The following is a 23,243-nucleotide window of genomic DNA, read 5'->3' on the forward strand; positions in this document are numbered from 1 at the left end:
TTTGTGTATGTTCTGTGTGTCTATGTAGAGGTCCATCAGTCAACCCCCCCCCCATGCCAAAGGCGAAAGTTGTTGCTCAAGATTTGATTTCCTTCTTGTGAAGTGCAGTATGCAACCGTTTAAAATACCAAAGTCTCTCTGAGTCAACTGCCCCGGGTGTTGGAGGCAATGAATTTGAAGCCAAGGACAAAAAAAAAGTAAGCAAGAGGAGGAGAAAAATGCAAAAAAGGGGGAAGACACTGAGGATGAAACCAAAGGTCAAGGCCACATCGAAGATAACAATTGTGGCGGCAACTTAAATTTGTGAGAGAAATGTTCCCAATCAACACATGTTCATATATAAACAACTACTTTAATGCACAGCATGATTATTTATATTCTAAGTGCAAATTGAGCTCTAAGGTAAGATAAACATAATGACCAAAGATGGACTGGCGATTTGGATGGGTTGATAACGATCAATGAGATTGTCCAGTGCAGATACCACGCCACATAAACAGTATTTGAATTTAAAATCAATGTTTGTGTTTCTTGTTTGTCTGCTAGAGTTAAGAGGTGAAATTTTTATAGCTATCGTGATGCACCAGAATCTCTTGTATTTATTATATTGAGGGATGAGGAATTTGGAGGTATATATGAATATTGTATAATGTATTCATCATGATTTCAGTGCATTAACAATGTGACATTGTGAGAGGAATGGTAATTCCCTTTACTAACATAAGGAAGAGGTCTTGAGTTGCATTGACTTAAACTTTAATTTACATTTTGGTTTGCCCAGCTTTACATGATTGGACTTTCCAAACTGATTTAATTTGAAAGGACTGACCAAAAAGTGGTTTGAACCAGATAATAAACACCCTGTAGCTGTTGTTGAGACTTGTGTAATGGATCGATACTTAAAAACTCAGTCACACAATGCAAAAAACGTTTGTCAGCCCACAGAAACTATCCACATCTATGCAATTAGTGAGCAGTACAGCGATGAGAGGCTGCCTCAGACATGTTACACACCGCCTGTAGCAAAACCACCGCTGCCAACCCTTCTTGACCCAGGGAAACCGGTCAAAAGGTGGCATGACCACCCAGCCTTTTCGCTGGCCCATCAACGAGAGCGTTCAATCAGACTACCCAATAACCTCAAAGCATTCTGGTGTATCTGCTGCAGTGAGGTTTGGCATATCTCAGTACAGTGTACCAAGCCCAATAAACCCACGTCAAATGTATGTAGTCTGCCAACATTTCCCATGATTCCTTTGCTGCCATCCTTGGAGAAAGACGAGACCGCAGACCCATTTGTCCAGTGACGGAGGATCACAGGAATGGAGAGCCTCCGCTGGATTGTAGAAATGCCAGTATCCTGGTTAGTGAGCCTGTGCAAGAAATCCATTACTCCCTTGAATGGAAATAGTGCAGATTGTGTCAATAGGTACATGCAACTCTACCCAACTACCAGGAGGAAGCTAAACATTAACACGAGGCGGTTGACTATCAAGGTGGAAGTTGTTAGGGCTCTTCCACTTCCTCCTTTCAAACACAGGAGCTCGAATTCTCGCCTTCGCGAGGTCGCCATTTTCAATGCTCAGCGTCCTTGACAACGGGCATGCGTGGACCAATGCGCATGAGTGGAGCGCGTGCTGCCGCGAGTCCAGAAGAAGTGGAGCATGGCCACAATCGTGTGCGCCCCGCGGACCCTCGCGGACATTGATAACATGTATAGGCTTTTAAGTGGTAAGACATTTCAGCAGGGTGAGAATATGTATATACAAAAAGACACATTTTAAAAACATTGTGCTCAACCAGTCGTTTGAAGTTCTTATTTCAGATGGGACTCAATAATGGGATGGGATTCTTATCCTAATTTCCATTCAGGATAATAACCAATGGAATGAGCAATAACTTTTATAAAATAAATGGCTCCAGTAAAATCAAAGACCCTTTAAGAATATTCTCAAACTGTTATCGAAATACATTTGCTGCTACACAAGCAAAGTATGTTAGGTTTTTTAATGTTTCTATGTTTATTATCTCTTTCTCTATCACTGACCAAAAAAAGGTGCTCTATGAGGGCCTGAGAGCCCACACCAGATGGATGCTCATAATGTTAATGAAATATTGCAATAATATTGTGACACATGCCATCTGCTGTGACAAAAAAAGGTGACCGCATGCTGCAGGAGTATATGTGAATTTGTGCAAGAGACTGCCTTCACCAATGTTGAGAGCATGTGTGTGAATGCTTTTGTTTGTGTTCCATAGGGATGCCATAGGCACTGTGAATGGGTTGGAGGAAAATGTATGCGTGTGTTACAAGTAACCCCCCCCACAACCAGTGAATAGATGTGTATAAGGGACACATTTTTCTGTGTGCATGTGCGTGCATGCATGATAAGCATTGATCCTCAGGTCAAAAAAATTTGGAAAATATAAAATTTTCTGCAAGAACCAGAGGAACCAATATTCACCGCCATGAATCATACACCATACACAAGGAGACACCGGCCCACACACACACACACACACTCTTCCCTCACATACAAAACAAAAATTCACAGCACACACGGCACCTAGATGTAGGACAATCTCTAATTTGATTCTGCCCTGCTCCTTTGAGACGTAATTAAAGCATTAAAAAGCTTTGTGCAATGCTGAGGCAATTGAGACAGTCTTCAGTGAATAAATGGGATTCATCGTTTCAGGAAATTGCTCCCCACCCCCCCCAACACACACACACACACACACACACACACACACACACACACACACACACACACACACACACACACACACACACACACACACACACACACACACACACACACACACACACACACACACACACACACACACACACACACACACACACACACACACACACACACACACACACACACACACACACACACACACACACACACACACACACACACACACACACACACACACACACACAGAGTTCTAGCCTCATCATCGGGTTCAATCCATGTGAAATCTACTGTGAACCATAATGTCTATTTTAAATAAGAATCAGACTAAGGCTGTTTCTGCTTCATAGATCAGTCGACAAAAGCAATGGAAAGAGGTGGAGATTAAGGGGGTGGTGGGGTTACACACATACAAACACACACACAGAGATCACTGAACAGTGATTAGACATAGCATGCCAACAATGCTGGCGCACACACGCACTCACGCACGCTCACACGCACACACAATAACAGCAGGATACATTGGGAAAACATCCTCCTCAGTATAAATCCTGCCTGAGGGCAGCGGCAGTGTGGGGATAGTATTTCCTGGAGCACTGCCTGACTGTTTACATCTCAGTTGAAGTGTGTTTGTGTGCAGTATATGTATGTGTCTGGGTGATGGGGGCAGGGATGGAGTCTTGGCATTGTAATCACTCACTAATGACTGGATGTTATCTCACTCCCACATTTAAATGAATGCAGAAGATCCACACTAACAAACAGTTGGCCTATTTCTCAATGCCAGGTTGTCTGTTTGCTCCATAGCAACAGTTCCAAGGATGCCATTTGGGCCATGTGCCTCTTCTGTCCATCACATATTTCTACTGTTCAGTTTGAGTGTGTAGGATAGAAGGAATCACGCTATTATCCAAGCATATGGCATTTTCTAAGTGGCTAATAGTAAAGGTAAGGTCCTTCAGTTTCAAAGAAAAATAATGAGTCGTCTCTTTCAGCTGCATGTGGTGGCAAGATTAAAAATTGCAGGATTTAATGAAAGCCGTATTATCTGGTTTACATAAATACAAGGTATGCAGGTATACCTGAAATTTTCAGACCATCAATGAGTTCCAAAAAAGCATCCTGCTAGCAAATACCTTATAAAGAAACAAGATCTTCAAACGTAAATCAATATACAATGTCCCGTTGTGATGATTACTAAACTTGTTGAACTCTATGTTGTGTCAGGGCATTGAATGCATTGTCAAATTGATAAACTTGTTTGTCACTAATTTTAAAAAAGTGCAGGTTGCTGTCTCACTCAGCCTCAAGGTTGAAAACTAATGTGGAGATAGTAGTCCCATAAACTTAAAACAAATTTGAGAAATCTTATAAATAGGAGGATCTCAGACCCAATACTGCTGTATAGTTTATCACTACATTACAGTCACTTTGTTTGACTCGACATATTCCAAACCTCTGCTGTTCTTTTAACAACTTTTTAGCAAACACGTTTTTAAAGGTAAGTCAGTGATTAAATCTGTAGTGATGTATTCATATCTATATATATTATGCAGTATAGCAACATCATATTTACATATTTTAAATATTTACCACTGAGCTCATATGGTAAATAAAATGACAGTTCTTTGCGAAAGTCATGGCTACTCTGCCCTGACAAACAAAATGCATGGAGTCTTTACCAACTTGAGGAAACCTATCAACAAAAATCTGCCATGACATGATTCTCAGAGCCAGACGGTAAAGGCTTATGCATTTTGCTGATACACAAGTGCCAAACAGGCTCATATCCTTCATCTAAGAATAGCTCCAACTAAACAATTCCATTTAAATATCCTGGATTACCGTTTGTACTAAACTATATGAGCCCAGTGATCTGAGAGATGGACAGTGGTAACTGGCCAACATCCAAGCTCACCATGGCCAGCTCTGTCTCGGCTAAGAGGAAGCCTTGCTGTGTTATCTTCTCAGTGCGTGTATGTGTGTGTGCAAGAGGAGAACCTAAGGAATAGGATTGTGTCTTCAGCCGATCTGGACAGGGGCTTTAGCGCGTGGGGAGAGCCTAATCCTGTTTCGGCCAGGAATTTGATTTTGATTATTATCTCTCACAAACCAAGCAGAGGCTTACCCCCATTTCTGCAGCGTTATCCCCACAACACACACACACACACCTCCCTCTTGCAGCCCAACAGATTTGACCTCGTTAAGACGCTTTAAAGGGGATTATTCTACTTTTATCACTTCGAGTGAAGTGCCCCTGCAAACATAGGCTTGGCATGGCTTGCCTTCCCTCCCCACTCTACAGAACTATCTTGACCCCATATGGAAGGCTAGCCAAGCGCACAGTTCAAACACACACAAACATGGCACTTAAAGCACACAGTGTGCAAAAACAAATGCAGTTGTGCATAACAAATTTTGGTCAACTATACCTACACAGACATATGGACACACATAGCAAACATAAGGTGGGGAGGAATATTAGAGAGAGAAAAAAAATTGACCTGAGGCCAAAGGCTTATCGCACGCACACGCACAGGCACACGCACAGGCACACGCACAGGCACACGCACACAAACGAAAAGAGTGCAGACATTGCAAAGCCAAGGGAAATGGGCAATTTGTCAAGAGTGGGGAAAGTGGTGAGGCCGACAGTACTGTGGGTTTGGAGAGCAGAGCTGAGATTAAAGCCAGGCTCACAGAAGGGGGGCTTTAAGATTACACCCAGTACAGTTGTGTAGATGATTGATGCCTGCTTGTAAAAACCAGGGTTATTACTTACAACAGCCAGGGAAAGAGGAAAGACAAGGGAGGAGGAATGCATGCTTCGTCCCAAACTTCCCAACAAGTAAGTGGACAATAAAAGCAGAATGTGCAGCATGTGTGTGGCACACCAGGGAACTTGTGGTTTATCTGTTCAGCTGAGATGCTTTCAGTGCCTATTGACACTGTGATCATCAGGCGTTAAGATGTCAGTGCCCATAATTCAGTGGTTGTTTCACATGAAGAAAAAAAAAAAAAAAAAAAAGAAGAAGCGCAAACCACACATTCAGGACAACCACCATTGTATTTAGAATAATTTGGTTTTCAACGCATGATTTTGTCAAAACGGTTTTCTCTGCTAGGACCAACAGCAATCCTCAAGACATGGAAAGGCCCCGTCTATACACCAATGACCGACTGAAAACACTTTTTCATTTTAGAAAAGTTTTTTGTTGCACACTGCATTTTGAACTAGATCTCCACACACATGGAAACAAAAGACACACTGGAAACAATGTAGTTTGTATAACACACCACTAGTGGGTGCTGTGCTTTGTATTACAACCACCCGTGCATGCACAGTTTATTTGAACTGTCTTTCTTCATTATTTTGGCCCACTCAGTAGCTGTTGTGTGAAAGAAAAGTGTCTCCAAATGTGATCCAGATGATGCTGTCATAAATGTAAACTTTATTGGAGAAGCACTGTTAAAAGAATAAACAGCACAAACAGCATGCGATTTCCCTTCACTGTTTTTGCCGCAGTACAAGCATTTCAGAAAAGTTCTGTGTTCTCGGTTTACATTGAGATGGCGCATTTTCAAAATATTGCACTCTAGAAGCAGTTTTTAAACATGTCATTTTAAATGACTCCGAAAGCCACGGTCATGAAAACGAGCAGCAAAACGTAGCAAAAGTTTGCAGTTTTCACTTGAAAACACTGTTGTATAAACTTGGCCTAAATAAGATTTTGGAGTCCTCACCTCACTGACACCAAGTGCCATTTCTGCCATGGACCAAACATGAGGGCAGCAGTCGAATGCAGGCAGCGGACAAATCTAGCAAAGTGCTTCATAACAGCCACTATTTACCACTGAATTGGAACACATCTTTGGTGAACAATGAATCATAAATCTGTGCTGTGACTCACCAAACACGCCAAAATGCAGAAGAAAACACATACCACAAACACAGAGAAGAAGAGAATACTCCTGCTCCTCCTCGTACTTGAGAAACTAAATATGACATTGTTTCCTGAAATGTGCGTCTTTGCCCATCCACACCTCTAAGCCGAGCCGGCGTTTTAAAATCCCACACTCTGGAACCCGTGTTTTAAAAAAAAATGATTTGCGGGCTCCTAATACGCCGCGCCGTGTGGATGATCGGCAAAAAATGATGCGTTTACATGAAATGGCATTCTCGTGTGGACAGGCCCTTCCACTGAACTTCTACAATCTCAATACAAAGAAAATTTCATGAGCCTGGGTGCCACAGCAGATGAATGACCCTAGTTGTTGCTATCAACCATTTTGAATATTGATCTACTTGGCAGGCCCTGAGAAAATAGAAGACTTCCAAAACTTTCACAGCAGGCTGCTGACAATACTAGCCAACATATATTTTGAGCACAGCACAACCAGCCCAGTTTTATAGTGGACGTCTGTGTTCACCATCTCCCCCCTCATGGTCAAACAGCACGCATCACAGAGGTTTTCATTATCTTGCTGTGAATGCTGATGAGGTCTGAATGGGATCTTGGTGGGGTTGAGGCAACATATTGGTTCTGTCATGGCCTTGCTGCTCTCAGACACACAAGCACAACAGCTAATTCTCTTGTCTGAACTGGTGCAGAGTCTTTAGCTTTGGCAGGTCTGCAGGTTGAGGCCAGGCTGGGCCAATCAAGGCGCCTCCCGTCGAGCTGCTTTGTTCCAGCTCAACGCACCGTTCTGCTGTGGGGAAGGGTTACCCCACCCGCAGCCACCTCGCTCCTTTCTTCCCACCTCCCACGTTCTCTACCGAGGAAACAACTGCTGAATACTGATGGACGCATGCACGCATGCACGCACGCACAGCTTATCATCACTTTTCTCTCCTCAAACCTTTCAGTCATGCATAGACACACTCAAAGTTTGCACAAAAAATACTTATACAAACGACAAAAAGAACTCCCACACATACAAAGCTGTCAATTACTGGTGAATTTGTGGAATGACGGCCTACACTCTTCAATCCTCCTCCACATTGATATGCAAGAAATGCGTAAGAATGAATAAGTAGCTCTGGCAGCCTTCAGCCTGGTACAGCCCAGGAGACCCGTTTATATTTCTATTTATTTGTTTTGATTACTTTGCTGCACAATAAAATAAAATAAAATAAAATAAATTTAAACCCACAAAAACCAACAGAGAGGTAGGGATAAAGTTGTGCCGTTCATTCTTGTCAAAGTTAAAAGGAGAGAGCTAGACAAGGCTGCATGCAGCAAGATGAAACCCTCTCCAGGAGTACAGGAGCGTTTGGGAAGCCAAATAGCAGGACCATGAAACAATAGTGGCTAATGCTGTCATGTTCAGTGGCTATATGTTTTCCTGTTAAATATCAGAATGTGTGTGCTGGGTGTGTGTTTCAGATGGCTATACTGTGGCCAAATTATTGCTGTAAACTGTGTGGTTGTCCAATCCGAGCCGAGGAGGGCTGGCATGTTGTTGTTCCCAGCTTCATGAACCACTCACAGCAGAGAAGCACATACACAACCAAAAATTCAGTCGAGCATCGTGGATGTTGAAAATGCTTTCAGCAGGCAGATGGCTTCCGACTCTCCGCGCTCTGCATAATTTGTGTGAAAATCAATTTAGGAGACCTCATGTATCTACAGCGGCAGCATGTATGCCTGTGTTGCCAAAGGTACAGGGCTTGAGGCAAATGAACAAGATGTATCAGATGCTGTGATGTAGTACTTGTAGGGCAATTATTAAAATTTTTACCATCCTGTTCATGTACCTTCCTATTCATTTTGACAAGAAACATTTGTACTTCGGAGGACATCGTTCCAGTTTTGTTCAGCAGTTGCATTTGTGGAAGTTCCAAAATTCTAGTGGCAAATTAAATGCAAAATATTTTCAAATATGTTCAGGAATATTCCACCAGTTTGATGGTTTGGTGTGATTCAGTCAACAGGATCATGAATCATGAAGTAATTTGAAGTTAAAACATAAAATTCCATTAAACACTTCATATGCTGATGATACAATTACACTGTGCACCATCTTTTGCATCGATACAATCAAGAATAAAGTCTTTGTGGTGACGTCACAAAGTTTATTCTTGTACATGTTTGTATAATTGACTCTTTTCCACTAGTTTCTTCACATAATGTAAAAATCAGGACACAATTACCAACATTCCTTGTTACAATCAGACAAAATGCAAAATTAAGACTTTTGACAACTTAATAATACATCCATCCATGAAAGTTAGTATCAAATATGCAAATTATATGCTTTTGTTTCCTCATTAATAAACAGCTGGAGGGTGAACGGACAACTCGTCCACAAAATTTCAACCCCGGACAACTCGTCCACCAAAGTTAAAACACCGCTTCATAGATGACGGCTTTCAGTGATGCGTTCAGGTGCTCGTAAACATGTCGGAAGCCCACATTTCGACATGTTAACGAGCTGCGGGGCTTATACAGTAGCGGCGTTACATGCTTTTTCAGCAGTAGTGATTTGAAGGATTGGATTTCAAAGTATCTTTATATTGGTGCAAAGACATTGTAGTGCCTCGATGTCGGAACGGGATAACGCTGCTTCGTTGCTGACGACTTTGAGTGATGCGTTCAGGTGCATCACGTAAGTGCGCCTTTCGACATATTAACGAGTTGTGGGGCTCATACAGTAGCGGCGTTACATGATAAACATGAATAAATTATGACTGATAGTTATTAGCACTGCAGCACACGGCAGTGCCGAAGTTTTGGGTGGGGTGGGGGGGCACCATGTGCGCAAAGAACACCATTCTTCGTGAGAATAATAATGGGGTTGCAGTTTTGTGGACGAATTGTCCTAGAGTCGTTGAAACTGATGTAGGTTGGTTGTTGTGGTGTTCTTAGTAAAGAAACCAACACAGCACACCAGCCACCACTGCAGATTTGCATAGTGTTGTGCCACAATAAGCTTAAGGAAGGCATAAGTCAGCGTTTGGATGTGTATTCACATGTATCTTCTCTACCTCCTTGAGCCAAAGTCACAGTGTGTGTTCAACAAGAGAAGGGCTGCAACCGTCGACACCCCTCCCTTTCAGCCATGCCCGAAGCACTTTGACAATCATCCACTGTGGCCCTTCACAAAAATCAACATCACCTGTGACCCGTGGCCTCAACTTGGTCACTCAAAAGTAGGGCCTCCTGGAGGGTGGGGTGGTGGTGTTGGGGCAGGCAGTGGGGCAGCATGCAGGGCTGCGTTTGTCATGCTAATCAGCTGGCCTAACCTTAATGACCCAGACATCTGCTTGCCTGCGTGTGTCAAGCCCCGCATTCAATTTGTTCCCCAGATACAAAAAGCAGATAAGACCCTTGAGACTTTTAAGAATGTGTCTGTGTGCGTGCACGTTGTTGATGTAAGGGAAAAAATCCTTTTATCTCCATGCATGTAGTGGAGCAATAATTACTGGCAGAGACGAGAAGGCAGCCGAGGTGTACATTTTGTGTGTTTCCATGCTTTCGTGTGTGTGTGTGTGTGTGTGTGTGTGTGTGTGTGTGTGTGTGTGTGTGTGTGTGTGTGTGTGTGTGTGTGTGTGTGTGTGTGTGTGTGTGTGCAGCCGAGCGATAGAGTGGGGGTGGGGGGGAGTTTGTTTAATGGGCGAGACAGGGGACCATGGGGATTAAGCTCCCCCCAGCTGTAGGCTTTAGAGGAAAGGCTGGGGGCTGTTCTGTTAATTCAAGTGGGCTTAATAATGCCTGTGCACCCTCTGCCCCTGACCCTCCCACCACTACATAAGATCTGGGAGGAAACGCATGATAAAGGAAGACAAGCAGCAGGAGGGGGAGGAGGAGGAGGTTATGTGTGTGGGTGTGTGTCTGTGTGTGCGTATAACCTGTGGCCATCTCTACAGTTGAGCATGGGCTCAAGGGACTTGAGAAATTTCTCCTCCATATTATTCGCGCTACTCTTGGGCTTTGGCACTGTGCCATTCTGTTGCTCCACTTTCATGCGACAGCCAGCTTTGTTGAAGCTGCGTTAGGATTAATCAACACCCAAACAATATGGCAAATGCTGTCAACTGGGTCAGGCTCTGAACCACAATCAAATGAGGGTCTTTTTCCTCTTAAATCAATGAACTATACCTATAACCTGCAACAGGGGATTAAATGTGCCCAGTGAAAAAAGAGAATGCTTATGAATCCTATAAAAACCCCAACAACCAAAGATTTCTTTGTGACTAATCTGACACATGCACTGTTTTGCAGATACAGTACCAAGAGATTGGTCTATAAGAAAATGAGCCCAGTAAAATCCAGGAGGAAATTCATAAAAAAAAAAAAAAAGTATGCACTTCTACTAGGCTTCACTGTGACTTTGAGCAGACGGCACGATCTCAAACAAGAAACAAAAATCTTAGATCTTTTGGGATAACTACTGAATTTAATGAGTTCTTATGATGAACCAGAAACAACATAAATTCCTATTTTCAGTGTTCACTGACACACTTTCAAGCTTAAAATTAAGCATATTGTATATATTTCGGGTTGACTTCTGACCAGCAGTCATCGGACCAGTACTTAAATTTTGGGCTTGGGAACATGTCGATGTACAGTTTGCATTTTCTCTCTTGGTATGAATGGGTTTTCTCTTAGTATTCAGTCACAGTGCAATGACATCCACATAAGGTGAATTGGTGTCTGTCGGTTGGCCAAATGTGTGATTATAATTTTGTTTAATTCTGGCCCTGTCCACACGAGCAAAACCAATACTTTTTTGTCCCCGTAACCCCCCCCCAAATCCATAAGCACCATAAATATCACTCAAAACAATGTAGTACATCTACCAAGCCTTTAAGGGGCACTGTAAATCTGCCACAGAAATACACCAAAACCAGAGAAGAAAACACAGAGCATGAGAAAAATTCTCATTGTCAAAAAATCCAACATTTTGCCTTATTAAACCAAATAGCATGAGTAGATTCTGCAGCCTGATCAGGAACATGTCAGTCTGCCTTTGTTGGTTTTTTTTTTTGTGTGTTCTTTCTTTCCTCTCTTTGTTATTGTTGTTAAGTGACATCGCAGAAAAGGTGGTGGGGCGATGACATTGTTTTCAGCAAATGTGCATTTTCCGAGGTGGCGTTTTCAAATTTCTCCACTCTGGAAGCCATTTTCAAAAAAAAAAAAAAAAAAAACTGTTTTTCAGGCTGCTAAAACGCTACGGCGTGCCTACGATGGGCCAAAAACAATGCAGTTAGATGAAACGACGTTGTCGTGTGGTCAGGGCCTCTGGCTCTGTGTTTGTGTGTCATGTGATAAACTTCTGACCGGGTCAGTATGTATTGCCTCTAGCTATTGTAGGTTGGGTTTGGGTCCAGCCAATTAGAAGAAATAGTCGAGTTGATGGCTGGATTGAGTAATACCAATACTTATGGGTTTTGTGTTAAGAATATGGAATTCAAACCAATATTGGTGGGGTCAAACAAAGAACAGAAAAATGGCGATGAAAAAAAAGCAATGCATGTAAACATATGTGGCAATTCTAAGCAAAGTTATGATTTGTTTTTATCCTTTTGCCCATATTTTACATTAAATATAAAACAACTTTCACAATCCTCACAGAACAGCTCTTAACATTATTTTACTGCAGCGTGACCACACATTATCACCAAGTATGGAACATCCACGATCTCTTCTGTCAATTGCATATCTAAAGAAAAGCTTCTTGGTTGTGTCCTTTCACTGTGGGGGAAAAAAAAAAAAAGACAGCCTTCTAACAGAATTGAATTTTAACACTAATATCAGTGTGTGAGCTAAGGAAAATAAACTGGGAAGCAGATTAAGCAGCGACACAGAAAGTTTGAGAGAAGCATAATCTGTCATTATGAGACAGCAGTGTTACTCTCTCATCCTCTCGCTCATTATCTTTGGCACTTATATCTATATGGGTGTCACATATTCTTCCCACTCTTGCACCCTTGTGACAGCAGCAGCAGCAGCAGCGAAAGACAGATTTTCAGAGAGAGGATGCGCATACATGCACAGTATAAAGCCCCGATGGACGGTGGTGCGCAGACAACTCGTCCACAAAACTGCAACCCCTGACACCTCGTCCATGTGATTCCAGGCATCTCGTCCACAACAAATTTTTTCAGCATTGTTGATTTGAAGGATTGGATTTCAAAGTATATTTGACACAAAAACACAAGATATATATTTCATTATCTTCTCAACTAATTTTTTCAGCATTGTGGAGGGTGGGGGTGGGGGGTGGGGGGTGGGGGGTGGGGGGTGGGGGGGCTTACAGGCATATTTGTCAAAGACTGGGAGTGACTGGGAGTGAAGTCAGTTAGGACTGAACCAGCTGCAGCTCTGCTGAAGAGACATGGTAAATTCCCCAAACCCATTTTTAATCCTGTGTGCTGGGTCTTAATACTCTAATCAAGCAGCATAAGGGCACTCAATTGGATTAGAAAAATAACCTCCTAGACAGGCAGACAAGTGGGAGCAGAGGGGCCCAGCTGCTCTCACCTTGGAAAAGGTGACTGAGGTCTCAGCCCATCAGGAGGTTCCTGCTTCACCACTTCCCCCCAACGGAAGGAGGGTTTGGTTTGAAAGCAGGACAGTAAAGCTTAGAGGAGAATCTATGTTAATAGGCAGTGCATGGTTGCAAATGATAAGTGTATAGTCCCAGAAATGGAACTACACATTTGAGGAACTTGGAACCATTTTGTGAACTGTGATTGGTCTACTTTTGCCGGTAAATAATCTTTATCTCTCAGACATTATTCTACATGCAATAATCTATTGATTAACTGATTAACGTTTACACACGTCATCGCATCCATCGCTTGCAGAACCTTTAATGACTTGCGGTCCGACATGCGAACATCAGTTTTAGTTATCATTTCATATAGATATAGTGATACAGAAACCTCACCAACATCCAAGACCTGAACACCAGACAGAAATATAAAGACAATCACAAAGGTTCTACATATAAATGGTAAATGGATTTCACTTATATAGCCCTTCTCCACCTTGTGAGCGGTCCCCAAAGCACATTGCACTGTTAATCACATTCACTCATTCACACACACACACGCGCACGCACTAACACCAGTGGAGGCGGCTACCACGCAAGGCACCCAATCCATCCAGCAGTTTGGGGTTCAATGTCTTGCTCAAGGACAATTGGACATGTGGGCAGGGAGAGATGGGGAATCGAACCTGTAATATTCGGATTGAGAGATGAGCGCTCTGCCAACCCTGCCACCTCTTCAGACTTTAAATAATCATATATCACATTAATGTGTGTGTGGAGCCAAAAATAAGCCATGTTCTGAGTTTATTGTAGAACAAAAAGCACACAAATATAAGGAATTGTGCGAATAGTTTCTTTAAAGATGAGCGGTTCAGCCCAATTCAGCAAAAATTTAAGATAAATTTAAAATTTCAGTCCTAAAATCGAATTCAGTAAAAGTCCCCATCGCTTCATGATCACCAAGAGAAGTTGGCTGTGATGGTGAAGCGCTTTGTGAATGTGGCTTTTAAGAAAATGAATCCACTTTTTCCATCTATATGTTTCAAGAAAATGTAAAAGTGGTGATTAGATACTGTGTGAATCAAGCGTCAGCTTTGGGAGAATGTTACAAGGTCACTGCGTCAGACCCACCTTGATAAAGCTTGTATTATTCCAATCTTTCTGAAATATCAAATTGATATAAAAATGTTTGACGGTGCACCGTCAGAACGATATTCTAAACATGTTCACTACTATTGCACAGACAGTGAAAGAACAAAATACTGTTAGTTAAGAAATCATAGCTGCCATTCACCTATACCTTACCATTACATTTAACCATTCAACCATTATCTTAACATTACAAACAAAGACAAACTATGATCAGTTTCCCAAAATATTGTTGTGTATGTAAATGCCAAGCTTGAGACTAAACTGTCTTTTTCTATCACTTATTTGACAAATTGTTGAAGAGCTACTCACGCTACTCCACAATTATTCAGGTGCGTCCTAAAGAAAACAAACAAGAGTGGACCTGTTCTTATGTGATGATGCACTGTGGACAGACGCTCCGGAAGTCAAAGATGACCGTCAATGAAATCTGTTCATGTCTTTACAAATCGAACAAATGACAACCGAGTCACTAAGCAGAAGTAGATTTTCAATTGGGAAGTCCTTAAATACTTGTTTCTTGTAAACCCTCGAAGTTCATATTATTCCTTTATGCAAATATTTGCCAAACTTGTTAAAGAACAGACAGCTTTATATATGTTAAGACATGTATATACACTAATGCCAGATAAGCTTTTATATAAACAACCTGGATTGATCACTACTCCATCAAAAGGTGAATAAAGAGGCAACAAAATAACACCATTTGCAATTCGGAGTCACCAAATAACCTTAAACACATATTTTTGTACGGTTTTGTACAAATCCAACCCATTCACGAGGATAACACGCAATCTCCGGACAGAACAGGGGTTCAAATCCCTGACTCTTTTCACTGCAAGGCAAGAGTGCTAGCCATTAGATCACCATGTGACATCTCAAGCTGAGCGTTATTCTCATTAACCAAATTATATTTATAATTATCGCTTGCATGTTGTTTGTTTTCAGATCTGAATGTCCAAGAGAGTAAAAACATAAATTTTCATGACACTGCAGCTGAAGAGGATGGGGCAAACTGCTAATGCAGGATTTCACTGATCTGACAAGCCCAGGCTGCAAAGCAGAGGTTCCCAAATCCTCACATCATGCTTCCTCCGCTGAAAACTCACATCAGCAGCAGCATCACAGCGCAGCACAATCAGGCTGCCACACAGACCGACTGCCAAAGGGCAAACCATTCATGTCACAAGACATTCAGGTTTAAGCTTCAACAGACAACCCTTACCCTTTCCGCAGTAAAAGAACTAGTGATGGCTCCAAAATGTTGCCAGGGAGAAAGTGCCTTAAAAACACAACAGCTGCCTTTTCCTATATCACCCAAACATCTCTCTTTAATGTAGTTGCCATTGAAATTGCAAGATGCTAAAGGCCACAAATGCAAGGAGCGGGTATGTTATTATTAATAGGAGGTTTGTAAGTTACTATGATTATTATAATCATAATTACTATTATACCACACATAATGAAATAGCACGTGCTCTTCCATTATGAGGCACTGCCACAAACGTACAGTGACAAGTGCCACAATTCTGACAGTCACAAAATATGAATGTCTGACCAATGGGGACAGAGCCTTCATCACTGATGAATGCGTGCCCTGGACTGAGTCTTTGTTACCATGGAAACTTAAAATTTAGGGAAACCAAGATGTGCGCATTTTCTTCTGTCATAAAAACACCCACCAGCAAAATAACCCGAGTGTACGTTTTTATGGGTGGTTTATGAGGACTAATACAAGTGATTATCTGCTTTAAAAAAAAAAAAAAAGATATATTTTAAATGAAATTGCAAATATCCATAGAAAATAACACGATATGTGAATAATTTAAAAGCCTGCGAGAAAGTTCAACAGCCTTAAGCCTGCAACTGCTCTTACAACCCAAACCAGCTCGTGTCAACTCTCCGTCTCCAGAAGATATTAGATAAAACTCCAGTTGACTGCAACACGGTGCCTAAAAAAATTTAAGTTGCATAAATCCTCCACCTCACTAACCCTCTTTCGCTCTCTGCACCTCCGTGCTGCGTGGATATTTCAAAGGAAATAGCACTTACTGAGTGTCTTGATTGTGGAAACATCATGTCAGTTCCTTGTTTGTTGCGGTCCTTCTCAAGCACGATCAAATGTTTATATTTCTCCTCCTGTTGTTGCTCCTTTGTCCAAAGCTAGCTCAGTCTTCACAGGAGCTGTCCAGCGTTAGCAGGATCACAAGCTAATGGTCGCCAGCGGACCCCCTCCTCCTCCAGTGGGGGGGGGAGAAAAAAAAAAAAGAAAAATAAGAAAAAAGCCGAATATAAGTGATGTTATCTCGTTGATGTAAGAACATTCGGCGGTACCTGCTGTCCGGGCCCCTGTATTTACTGTGTGTGTGTGTGTGTGTGTGAGCAGGGAGACGATCCTCTCCAGCTAAAGCTAACTGATTCTCCCAAAGCTGTCAGTCACAAATGATTCATCGCTGTTGTGAGGCTTTCCGCCTGAACGCGCGAGCGGCACGAGCAGCAGCGGTGCGACTCAACGCACGTAAAAATTAATCAGGTTTTGCACACGCAGCGGTGTTTGGATGAAGCAGACGGAGCTAATTCCCCCCGCCGGAGGAGCTTTCTCTTGTCCTTAAACACGACACCGAGGATAGGAAAGTGAAGATGAGCGAGGAGGGGGGGGGGGAACAAAAAAAAAAAAAAAAACACACACGAAAAAAAAAAAAACGGCGTAATTCTCCGAAATGACAAAATGTCTGCGGGTTCGCTTAAGTTGAATCCCGTTTTCGTCGGGCGGCAACAACAAGCGAAACGCCGCAAATCAAATGATAAAAAGAAAAAAAATACTAACAAACTGGGGGAATGTCCGCCCCGAGCTCGGAGTTCAACTCTCCGCGTTTATCCCTGGAAGCGAGCGTCGCTGCGAGGCGGAGTGAAGCCACAAAGTCAGTCCTGGAGCTGCTGGGTGGACGCGACACTGACTGAGCTGAGCTGAACGCCCCGCACACAAGCACGGCGACGAGAGGATCTATACACCGCAGATCTATAAACCACAGATCTATACTTCATGGATCTACACCCCGCAAGAGCTATACACGGCGGATCTACACAACCGTGGCGCGACACGCTCAGATCTACACACTGCAGCTCTACAGCTCAGGCCAATGTCTGAGCAGAGAGCGCCCCTTGTGGACAAGTCCGCACACTGCACCACCCTGCGGTCACTTTATTATTAGGCACACCTGTACAGCCCGGCTCTGACGCCATGACCTTTTGTTGGAAATCGTTTTATAGGGAAGAATGTTTGCGTCCATGCGTCTTTCCTCATCATTTTACAGAAAACTATTAAATCAACACACCCCGTTGTTTTTTCTCTCCTTTTCTCATAAATCACTTCAAACTTTCTCCAAACTACTAAGCATTATGACTTAAAATGATCAATGTTACAAAAAAAAAAAAAAAACTAGCACAACATAACACAACACAACACGAAAATCTTCAATAAAATAGATAAGGACAGGATGGCAATTTACTGGTGATTAGAGCCTTGATTGTTTCATCATGTTTTATATTTGCTGAAATCAGAGCCTCAAATTAGCAAGATGCCGAAAGAGAAAGTTTATATATGATTTAAGTTAAAAACCTGCTTCTACTTTTGTACTAAATACTTTTGAAAACCAGTATTTTCTTTGAACAAACAGGCTTTCTACTCCAGTCAACAATATGGACACTTTTAGAGTGTTTTTCTTTTGTTTCTTTGATGTTTTTTATTATCATTATTATTGGCACAATATTAGCAACCATACATTTCATCTTTACATAGTCATTTATACATTTACAACAGGGTGGAGAGGCAACATGTGGAATGAGAAAAGAAGTACGACTAAAAATAAAAGGTGTGGTTATTGTACTTTTTCTAATATTCAGAGAATGTTAAGAGGATGGGCAGCGTAATGACATATCTATGGTCTTATCCTTCAGAGGCAATCAACATTAATGTTACCTATTCAAATGTCACCTGATCAAATCAAAACCAAATCTGTACTGTGGTTCAAATCTGCTCACCTCATGAATAATTACAGCATAACTGAAATTACATTGAAGTTTTGATAAAACATGATCAATCTATTTCTTCTATCTTAGACAATTCACATGCTAATTATTGCTCAATCCATACATTTCCTACAGCTCCTCATCTAACTTTATGGATGGAGGGATGGGGACGTTCCAAGCTGATGCTAAACAAAGGGCAGAGCATTTAAAGGGTCGTCAGTCCATCGTAATGGCATCATGAGTTAATCAAAGAAAAAAAACACCATCACACGCCGTGTGTTCAGGACACACATTTCTGTAATAAACAACTATGTAAAATTACCAAGCTGAGCAGGACATTGATGGGAGCATTAGTCTATACAACCTCAAGTTTAGTCCACATCAGAAAGTTTAAGGTTGAAGCGACACGAGTGTTGCTCGCCATCGACCCAGTTCATAAGCGGGACGGAGTGAGTGCATGTCTCCAGTTCAGAGAAAAGACCTCAGGACTCCCCGGGGTCTCTTAAGAACATGCTGAAAACTGCAGTTGGAATTAAAATGTGAAGCCTTTTCATATATGTAAGTGAATGATTTATCACAAAGGAGGAAACACACAGGGAGACAAAAAGAGAGTATAGGAACATATTTTATTCCAATTTAAAACATTTAAAGGAGAAGGCTATGTAAAAATCATTTTCATGTTTGAATGAGGTTCAGGCAACAGTGGTTGAAATGAAACATACAAAAAGAGAAATATGGCTAAAATACTGTAAATCAATAACCATTTAGACACCTTATTTCAGGGTGTTGGATCAATAGTATCTCACCCACCCACTCCCTCCCCAACCTGACAAACACATGCAATTAAAATGACACTCGTCTTAAAAACAGCAGTTCATCATTAATATTAAATATAGAATAAAACTGTCCTTTTTCTTTTTGTTAATTAATCACATACTTAGTGTTTGATTTATAAACCGGACCATGAAATTCACAGGCCCTCTGATTTTTCACAACATTGGCACTTGTTAAGAGTCTGGCTTTACAAAGAAAGGGGATTGGCACACTCATTGTACAGAATTTACATTTGGTATACTTCAAAAAAGAAAGAAAAAAAGAAAGAAGGAAGGAAAGAGAAAGAAAGAAAAATCAAGGAAAAATACATTACTTTCAATTTGTACACCACTACACAAAGTTTATTTTAAGTCTTTTTAAAAAAAAAAAAAAAAAGAAGTTTGTTATCTTAAGTGGTCCTAAATACAAGTGTTAAGGTGTGTCAACCTTGCAAAAGAAAATACAAGATGCAGATAGCTTTTAATATCACTGTACGGCAATCCCTCGGACAAGAATCGACCTCAAGAAAAGCAATAGCCATCAAGGAAGCACACACACACCCACGCACGCGAGCTTGTATGGACATCTAAGTTGCAAGAATACAGGCCCATTGCAGTGGTGCAGTTTCAGTGCCTTCGACCCAGGGAAACGACTAGTCAAATCAAAGAATGGAGGTGGGGGGGGGGGGGCAGACGTAAACACGCAGCACTTTCATACACTCAGTTGCTGTTAAAGCTACCAAAAATACATTTTCTGTACCTTCACTTGACAAAAGTTTTTAATAAATATATTAATACTGAGGCTTCAAGTATAATTTGGAAACCATTATTTTAGATTCAATCAGCACTATTCGCAATCAAATTCGACCATGAAACCCTGGGTTGAGTTTTGCTAAAGTTTTTGGACTGTATTGTCAAACGAACCTGTACTAAAGTATTTTGAATCAATCAAACACAGTTAAAAACCATTAGAACAGATTTAAATGGACCGAACCAGCTGCTTGCAGGGTTCACTGGTAGCGCAGCCATGTGACTGTGTGTTGGCTCAGAGAAAAGGCATTGCGCAACACACCGTTAACCATTAGTGTTGTGCCGACACATTTTGATGGATATTCCCCCCCAAAAAATTAAAATACATATATATTTTTTTAAAAGAACAGATTTTGCTGGCTCATCTCATGTGTGAAGACACACCTGCTTCTGTGGAGTTACCCACTGTTCAAACGAGCACAGAAAACATCACGAATCCCAAAACCTTTTCATTTATGAATTCATGGCACATCGTTTCTGTAAAAACCTTAAAAAAAAAAAAAATGTAGATTGAAATCTGGACGAACAATCTAGAAGTGAGATTAACACGTTTTACATGGGACCATTAAAAGGCCTTTAACTACTGATTCAGGGAACCGAAACACAATGATAGAATACAACAAACTATAGCTGAGCTCTGCAGCGTCTTTAGTGTCGTTTTAATGTTAGAAAAGTGTGGCACTTAGCACAAATACGCATCAGTCCTCCAGTGAAGTGTTCCGAGACGCACACATCAGGTGTGCAGATTATTCTGTCAAAGTCCAGCCAGCATCTATTCTCGGTGAAATTCAAGCAGAGGCGATTCCTCTAAAAGAGAGCACATCTATTGAAGAAAAGAAAAGATTAAACGGTTGGCAAATCGTTTCAGAACCACCACACGCACCATGGTGTGTCTGTGTGTGTGTGTGTGTGTGGGGTTGAAATTCTCTGGTGTTGAATGGGAGCCCAGCGGCTCTTTAGCGTGCGCACAAAAGGTCAAAATGTCTCAAGCACTCCCAACACGGCCGACGCCAAAGTCAGACATGGAAACACTACCAACGGAGAGGCAAATGTGCAGAAGCACATGGTGGGAGGGGAGAAGAAAAGAAAGAAAGAGGAAAAAACAAACAAAACAAACAAACAAAAAAAAAAAAAAAAAACCCGGACGATTGGCACATAAGTTATGAGTGCAGCCAAAAGGTGGTATAAGGTGCAACGGATAGGACAGGAAACATCACCTGGGAGATCCCACTCGCTAGAACGTCAGCCGCTTGCCTCCTCTGAAGGCAAAACGAGAACAAAGAGCCAAACAGCTGCCAGACTTTCCATCAGGAATATCATGTAGGCATCTGTGGACTGCTGTACTACCCCCCCCCCCCCCTCAGGGAACCTGCAGCCCGCCCTCTATACAATATATCAGCACAGCTTTTGACTCACTCATCCCTGCGTATCTTTTTTTTCCTCTTTTAATTGCACCTTTCGCTCTATGCCATTCATAGAGTTCTTTCATGTCTACCAAAGCTGCTAAGAGTAGCCCTTGTGATGGAAAAGTTATGGAAAAACTTACCTGAATTACATTGTGAAGACCAAAATAGCCATCTATCACCTCCCAGCCTCATGGAATATTTAAACCACTGTCGGGCAAGACGCACGGTATGGGATTGGTACCAAAGAACCAAAACGCGTATCCTTTTAAAAAGAAAGAAGAAGAAAAAAAAAAAAAAAATGCAAGCATCCTCAAACAGTAAATATTTTACCACCAAGTATTTATATATATATATATATATTTTTGTATATTTTCATTTTCCTATTTGCATGAAGCACAAACCCGACAATGGAAACCGTTTTCCTATGTCAAGCATCAGAACTGCAACAACTAAAAATATGAAGTATCATTAGAAAGATAGAACACCTGTCCATAAAATAGTTTTGATATTTTACAGTAGTATAAAAACTCCTCCGATCTCTATGGTTGGAAAAACTTTTAGAGCTGAAACTATGGAGGAAGTCTCTCTTACTGTATCAACACTTAAGAGTTCCATTGATAAATTAGACATACAAAAAAACAAAAAAAAACAAAGAACTATTTACTCCCTTGCGATCTGTGACAAGTTTATCAAATGTTGGTCAAAAGGCATGGCAAACAGAGAGAAAGAAAAGAAAAAGAAAGGCGATTACGGAGAGAAGCCGTTTGGACGATCATGACCAACTTGTGACTGAAGCTAACTGGCAGCGTTCGTCTGGAATCGTCACGTGGTGCGCGGGGAAAACGTAACCTCATCTTTTGAAGGAAACCAGCCGGCAAAAAAACAACTCACAGTACGGCGACACGTGTGACCCAGATGACTGTGCACTTTAAGAGAGTCAACTACAACTGAATGATGGAACAGGAGAGGAAACTCTGGCTTGGGTTTGGTAATACCAGTCTGGAAATTATTATTTTTTTCTTGTTATGCATCTGAACCAAGTCATGGATAAACGTGATACTGGCAACGCAATTTCATTTACAGGACCCACCCCCCCAAAAAAAACCTGGACATTTATAATTTGGCAACAAGAATATTAGGTTGGGAAATGATGCACAGTGTGTAAATACCAGTAGTGTTGTGTTTTTGTGTGCGTTTTGTTTGGTTTCATGTTGACGACTTCTAATGGAGGGCAGAGTGTAAGGAACACAATGTGAGCGGTCAGCTCAATTTGAATTAGCCCACAATGGAAGGAACAATAATAAAAGAGAGAAGTGAACACAGCTCACGGGAAAGCCTCTAAATGTCTCTGTGTCGCCCTCACTCTCGGTGAGCAGAATGAAAACTTTATTTACATTCATTGCACTCTGATTTGGGGCAGAGTTAACAAATTGGGAGGGGGGGGGGGCAAAGAAACGAGTCAAGACCCATGGAAACCACGTACCACCCCCAGCACTGCCTGATTATACGTTTCCATCATTGTAATTAGTTAACCTTTTGCAGATGAGCAGAGTTCACAGTCTGCAGCCTGACCTCCAGCCCTCATGCTGTAGTGTGTAGCATGCGCAGGTTAAACAAGGACGGGGGGGGGGGGGGGGGAAGCCCTTTTGTCCGGAGAACCTTAAGTCTACCCAGAGAAGGCCTTTCACCCACCTCGAACCCACAAGCGCTAGTGATAATGTAGTGTAGACAAAGAATTGTGATCCATGCCCGGAGCTAAAAGAGAAGCATCCAAGCAAAAAAAAAAAGATTTAAATCCCCCCCCCCCCCCCCAAAAAAAGAGGAGAACA

The 23,243-nt window shown here is 41.8% G+C and overlaps 1 protein-coding gene across 4 annotated transcripts in view; it reads right to left on the minus strand.

Moving 5' to 3' along the window:
* Positions 1-17,527, minus strand: part of tle5 (TLE family member 5, transcriptional modulator) — a 44,459-nt gene extending 26,932 nt beyond the window's left edge. For all 4 annotated transcript variants that reach the window (XM_080472857.1, XM_080472859.1, XM_080472858.1 and 1 more), the window contains exon 1: positions 16,410-17,527. In XM_080472857.1, the coding sequence (XP_080328983.1) occupies positions 16,410-16,436 (27 nt within the window). In that variant the 5' untranslated portion in view covers positions 16,437-17,527. The remainder of the gene's footprint in view (positions 1-16,409) is intronic.
* Between the last annotated feature and the right edge of the window lie 5,716 nt (positions 17,528-23,243).

This window comes from Lipophrys pholis (genome assembly GCF_963383615.2).
Source record: "Lipophrys pholis genome assembly, chromosome: 10".
NCBI classification, from domain to species: Eukaryota; Metazoa; Chordata; class Actinopteri; order Blenniiformes; family Blenniidae; genus Lipophrys; species Lipophrys pholis.